This window comes from Pinus tabuliformis, chromosome 2_2, assembly GCF_031772625.1.
Source record: "Pinus tabuliformis cultivar Carrire ecotype Pingquan chromosome 2_2, CPIR1, whole genome shotgun sequence".
Taxonomy (NCBI): domain Eukaryota; kingdom Viridiplantae; phylum Streptophyta; class Pinopsida; order Pinales; family Pinaceae; genus Pinus; species Pinus tabuliformis.
The window spans coordinates 1262426872-1262433884 of NC_142300.1; the positions used below are offsets into that span (position 1 = coordinate 1262426872).

Sequence of the window (7013 nt, forward strand, 5' to 3'; positions counted from 1 at the left end):
TTCTATGGAGGCAAATCATTATTTTCGCGGAAGAGGTTGTAGCCAATAATTATCTCGAGGAGGCCAAGTGTCCACTTATTCCCTAGACGCAGTTTGTAAAGGGTCGATTTCTCTTTGATCCGATGGGAGGGTTCTTCCTGCAGCACATTCTCCAAGGATTCGACAACAAAATGAAGTAATTCGTCCAAATTGGCGTTAAGGGAAAGATTCTGGGTTCGAGGCTCATAGAGGGTCATTTCTCGTGCAGTGACCATGGAATCGAGAAAATTCTGCATTGTGGCGGAATCTGCCATGAAAAGAATTGCAAAGAATTCGCTAGACTTCGACCCTGCGTGGAAGAAATTTGAAACTTCGCTGAAATCCATGGAATGGGGTTTCGATTTGATTAAATTTGTTGCAGGAGACCTGTTGCAAGGATCTGAAAAATGGTGGAAGTCCAATGCATTGAAGGGCACCACCAAAGTTTGCCTTTCCAAGGTGGATATTGATTACTATGTGAACGCTGAGGAATGTGCAGTTGTAGAAATTGTCCATGTCATCGTTGTTTTTTTGGGGTGATTCATGTCATTAAAAAATTGTTAGGTCATTATTGTAAATTTGGTTAAAAAAATGGGATGTTTTGTGACAATTAGTCTGGCCAACTATTGTTGTGAGTTTGAATCTATGTTGGAATTGGCCATTCCAACAATAGATAAATTTATTTGCAGGAATGATTAACCATGGGATATGATGAAGACATGACATGAAAGATGGCATTAAAGGAGCTGCATCAAAGATTGAAAGATGATGGACAACTAGGTGAAAGTTTGTGTGAGTTAGTGTGAGTTTGTGGAATAGACTCTATTATGAATCATAGTTGTAATGTAAACAAATCTAGGATGTTTTATTGTGGTCTTTGTAAACTATACCTGGTAACTCCAGAGTTGGAGTGTGAAATGTAAGCCTTGTAAGGCATGTGTATCCCCATACAGTTCGTGGTAATCTAAAAACCACTAACATTGAGAGCCCTTGGTGGCATGGTTGAGGGTGATCCGTTAAAACCCAGAGCATGGTTACGGGTAATCCGACAAAACCCGGGTTAACAATGATGGAGGGGGATTTACAAGTACAGGTGTGCAATTATAATGGTTGGAAAAACCATGTATGCGAAGGACATCATACAAGACTGGCGGTTGCAGTGGTGAGTACCCATGCATTTCAGTGGATGGTTGCTCCTTTATATGGACATGAACATATTCTTTTTGGTATATTTGACCACAACTAGATTTTGCAAACTGATATCGAGACAAGTACTCATTAAGGGGGAGTGTTGGAATATCTAATTCCTACTTGTCTCTAGATGTGATTCTCACTAAGTAAAGGAGTCTGTTCCTAGTAGTTAGGATCCATTTCCTAGTTTGGTGTGTGGTTGAGAGATTTCTTCAACCAACAAATTATGTGTCTAAGATAGTGTACCTATACTGAGACAAGACTTCTTGTATATATGTAATTTCATTTGATTAATAAAATGAATCTGGATTCTCAGTTTTTAAGTGATTTTGAGTTGAAGTTGGGGCCAAAATTATGTTTCTATTGGAGGCCCAAATTCTGAAGCTGGGGGGCGAAAATCTATCATTGGGGACGAAATTTTGATCTGAAGCTGCACTTTGAAGAGCTTACACTTGGAAGGTTGAGCAAAGGACATCTACTACGAGGGTGAACTGACTTGGTGGAGGAGGAAGGTCTTAGGTCTAAGGTCTTGGTCTGTCTCAATTTGGATTTATTAAAGGAAGAATTTTGCCTGGGTTTTCCCCTATATAGGAGTTTTAGCCCTAGCTAAGTGCCTACATCTTGTGTCCATGTAGGGGTTTTAGCCTTGGCTAAGTGCCTACATTTTGTGCCCATGATCTTCATGTTTTTGTCTTGATAGTTGCCTGATGGGAAGAATATAAAGAAAGAACATAAAGAAGTTAATAAGAACATAATAATATCACAAGTAATTATCAATATAAGAAAATATTTTTGCCTTTATGATTTTCTAACATTTCTTTGTGATAAACTCTTCTTGTGTCTATCCACTAGAGGAGAGAGAGATCATCCACAAATTACTTGGCAGACTAATCAAAACAAGAACATTGTTGTTGATGATGATGATTATTAATACTAATAAAATTGGTTTATTAGTTTAAATTGTGTTGTTTTTTTTAGTTTTTAGTCATTTTTTCTTGAAATTTGATAAAAAAAAATTGTTGGAATTACAACTTTAAACAAGGAAATCTACATAATCCAAATTCCAAATGCTAAATTTTTTAAGGTGCTGAATCCATTATGTACTCAAACACTTTTAAAAATAAATAATCTTAAATTATATCCAGAAATTTAAAAAAAAATAAAACACCAATAAAAATTATTAGCTCCTATATTGTTTTTAATGAGTCTTAAGACAAACACAACTCAACTTTAAAAAAGAAATTAAAAATAATCATTCTATAATTTCTTTCCGTTACCTTAAACTTATATAAATTACAGATTCTAAAAATATCTCTAAATTTAACGATTAAAAAAAATAAAAAAAAAATTAACCCTCTCCCCACCATCAAATTCCAAAAATATCCTGAAATTTTGGATGACCAGAAAAATACACTAAAAAATCATGGATTCTCATCATCATATTTTGCAATTGTTTCGAGTCCCCTTCTCATCATCACAATCACCAATAATGCTAAAGTGGTCTTCTCCAGAGATATGATTCTTCATATGCAACATCTTTACATAATCTGAACCTTTGGCACAAAATATTGATAGACTTTCTATTTCTCTGAACTTTGACAGCAATGGCGGGTTCTGAGAATATGTAGAGCAACTAATAAATATAAGCAGCAGCTGGGAATCAGATCGAAATGTCCCGGCTAGAGTACCTGCAGAAGCTACTTGGAATGTGGCGTGGTGTGTATCAAGAAATACGAAAAAAATATTGAGCGAAAAAAATGGCACTGACAGTTATACATAAAATAAATGTAGGATTTGTGAGATAAAGAACCACCCTCTATCACGCTCACATGCGGTGTTACCGCGTAAAATGAGACGTTTTTTTTTCCCTCCATTTCTATTTTTAAATATCCGGGAGTGTCAAGAATCAAGAGAGAAAAGTCAAACCACTCTGGAGACTTTTGTCACCCGTGCTTGGCCTGGCTGGTTTTTTTGGCCACATAATCGACAGCTGTGTAAAATTGAAATTATAATAGTTGGAATTGACAGTAAATCTGCAAGGCAATATCTATGGGCTCCCTTAAGAAGGAATTGTTTCTTTCTCACCAATCTTTCATTATTGATGAAAGAATTATATTTATAAAAAAATATATAATATTTTGAGTTACAATTGCCACCAACCTTTTATCATTGATAAAAGAATTATATTTATTAAAAAAATATAAGATTTCGAGTTATTCAATTTTAATTATTTAATGAAAGAATTATATTTATTAAAAAAATATAATGTTTTGAAAGAATTATATTTATTAAAAAAATATAATGTTTTGAGTTACTCAATTTAAAGAGGAAAAATTTTAATTATTTAAATTTATGTGATGTTTCAAATTTTTATATTATTTTTGTTTGTGAGGTAATGCGTTTTAAATGATTGACATGTTTAACTTGTGGTTTGAATGATTTGTTTTTCTTTTTTTTTTGGCAATGAGGGGTTTTGAACTAGTGGCATTTTCATTATAAAATCACTTTATCACCTTCCATTTTAGCCTATAAAGTTTTTTATATTAAATGTTAAAAATATTAATATTTTATGAATTTTGATTTTTCTAGGTAACAAATAGGTTTAATTTCAAATATTGTTATGTATGTACATATTTCTTTTATATTTCATATTGGGTTGTAAATATATATATATGTGACAATTATATATATATATATATATATAATGTCTTGTTATTTTATTCAAAAAAATTCAATTAAATATAAGTGATTAAATAGATTGCGGTATAGGTTTTTTAATCATTTAATATAAAAAATAATTATAACATGAAATTGAATGATTAATTTTTATTTTTTTTTATAAAATTAGTACTTGATATATTTGAGTTCTAGCTGATTTGGTTTATTTTTTAAATGTCATCTATATACATACACAATAATTTTAAAAACATCTCATTGCTCTCACTAAGTGTAAATTTTATGGGTTTAATAAGTAAACTTATGATATAATATGTATGTCCATAAAATTTTCAATATATATATTAAGAAATACTTTCCAAAATCTTTTCATTAAACTCTTTATACACATATTATGAGATTAAGAACAATTTTTTAAATAGAAAATATTTTTAATATATTTAAAATATTTTTAACTATGCTATATAAAAATGATTATTAACATCCACTAACACCTAAATAGTCTTTTAAACCTAAGAGGTAAATGATTACCCATACCTTTTTAGAATTTTCATGAAAATAGGGACATAGAGACTCATCAAGGAATAGCCTACATTTTACATTTCACATTTATAATTTTTGGACTTTTGGATTTTCATTGTGGTTTTTTTAGTTTTTCTGATTCTAGATTTTGATTGTTTCTTTTTCTAAAATTTTACATTGAAATTTTCATATACAAAAATGTAGAGAATACAACCCTAAAATATCATCACAATATATAATAGATAATACATTGTTTAAAAATTAAAAATTCTCAATATAAATCTGTATCATAACACATTTACAAATATTTTTTTTTTTTATTCATCGTCAATTCAAAGCCCCGTGGGCAAAATTAAACATCTTAATTTTAATAACATAAAAATATTTTTTCACACAATTTTAATACAAATAATTTTAATTTTTTTTCCTTTTAACTATATACATTAATATAAACAATTATTTTAATTATTCAATAAAGATACACAATTATACAACAGCCATTCGGTACAGTTGAAACCAAATGCCCCATTATCTTACACACACGGGCAGCAGCCATTCACTAGAATTAAGGCCAAATGCCTCACTCTCTTCCCCTTCAGAGTCAATCCGTGATGTTTTCAGAGAATGAATACTCAATAAAATTAATTAATTAATTAATGTTTTGAGGGTTTGATTTGCATGGGTTATTATGTAATTAACCTATTTATTATAAAATTAACTTAATTTAAGTTAAAATAGACCGCTAAATGCTAAAAAATAAATTCAATGAAAAACTATTTGACAATGACATCCACAACTACTAATCTCTGTATAATAAAGTTCTCAGATAGTTTTTTCAATGTGAAAAGGTGGAACGAATGGGTTGCAACAAGGTGGAGGAAGGGTGGGATGACAATTTTTTCAACGTAAATGAAGGGCGCCCATAGGAAGTCCCTTGCAGATGTACATTCAGATTGACAATAAACATAAATGCAGAGCTGGAAAAGGAATGACCGCGTGGACTGTCGCTTTCATATTACAACGATTATCATAATTTAACACAGCTCTCTATTAGCTGGCTTGTCTTTTCTTCACATCTGCGTTCGCCACAGTCACTTCGCTTTAGTTTTTCCACATAACACATTCCCTTCACGACAACTTATACAAAACGACAAAACGGGAGCATTGGATCTTGTACAAAACGACAGCGGCATCTTATGCAGAAAAAACGCGTTAGAGTTTGTTCGGAGAAAGTTCTTCACCTCGCAAATCCCACATAATTATGCCCATTAGTGGCATTCCTTCAGTATTTATTGATGCACACCACATCACAAACCTATTACCTTCTGCAGCAACTCCACCCCCCATATTCCTTCCCAACTCCTTGTATTTATTCCTTGTTCTGCATATCCTTAGAATCTACCATTGCTGTAAATCTTGAGGGAAGAAATAGATCGACTATCAAAAATTCCTGCCAGCGGATCAGATTAAATCAGAGACATTGAATATGAAGAGTAGAATGCCGTTTTCCAGTGTGGCCAGATTGGTGATTGCGATGATGAGAAAGGGATTTGCAGCGAAACAATTGCAAAAAATGATGCTGAGAATCCATGATCTGGAGAGGGCACTTTTCAGAAGATTGGAAACCACAAGAGTGCCTTATGATCGCGTGCTGTTAAGTTATGATGATCATTGCGAGTTTTCTTGCAGTAGCACTCCAGTGAAGGGTCATGAAAAGAGATCATGGGATGATCATTTCCATTTTCTTCTCTGCAGAGCTCTGCCCTGCGTTTGTCCCACTGCCCATGATGACCAAAATGGGAGCCACGAGAGTATTGATGATCATCAACAACAATTACAATGTTGTTGTGTTGATGAGACGCCCAAGGCCCCCATGGATGATCTCTGCTCTCCTCGAGTAGATAGACAAGCAGAGGAGTTTATTACAGCGTTTTACAGACAGATGCGGCTACAGCGTCAAGATTCTTTTCTGCAATACCAGGAAATGTTAGCAAGAGCCACCTAGCTCACCTTTTTGTTTTTGGCAGTGCCAGTCATGGATGGAATGCGTAATAAAACACTACAATTTTTGCAAGGGGTGCATTCTTATGATGGTCTTTTTTCTGGTTCAATTTTACCTCCAGTTTTCGTCCTCTCGATACTCTAGCTTTAAGAATCTCTTTGAAATTTTTATAAAAATGATGGATAATTTATAAAGTTTACGTCAGTTGATTGGTATACAGGTGAGAATTTTTGTTTTTGTTGTTATATGGCCTATCTTTTTTGGAACTCTGTCTCCATCTAACTTTTTGAATAGCTGGTTATTTTTATCTAAATATTTGCTATGTTTACATGAGCCCAAATGTTTTTTGAAGCTCTCTTTCTCTCAGTTTCGAGGAATATTTCTAGGACTATGTTCCTCAAGATGATTGTACATACTGCCTCGGTATTTACCATATCATAATATAATCAATATGATGCTTTTTCTTCTGAAAAAAATACAAGTGAAATTTAATTTTATTAAATTTTAAGTTCAAATCAATCTTATGAAAGGATTGAGAGTGGACGCCAAAGGAAAATGGCATAATTTCACATAATCTTGGTAAAAGTTATCTTGTTTTTTTGGA

The 7013-nt window shown here is 32.6% G+C and overlaps 1 protein-coding gene across 1 annotated transcript; it reads left to right on the plus strand.

Annotated features, from left to right (window-relative positions):
* The first annotated feature begins 5717 nt into the window (after nucleotides 1-5717).
* LOC149198079 (uncharacterized) lies at nucleotides 5718-6481 on the plus strand. Its single transcript, XM_089404060.1, has one exon. It carries the CDS (start codon nucleotides 5894-5896, stop codon nucleotides 6410-6412), a length of 519 nt encoding a protein of 172 aa, XP_089260186.1. The 5' UTR covers nucleotides 5718-5893; the 3' UTR covers nucleotides 6413-6481.
* The last annotated feature ends 532 nt before the right edge of the window (nucleotides 6482-7013 follow it).

Excerpts from the sequence above, each read along its gene's own strand:
- LOC149198079 (XM_089404060.1), top strand. The coding sequence starts at position 5,894 with ATGAAGAGTAGAATGCCGTTTTCCAGTGTGGCCAGATTGGTGATTGCG.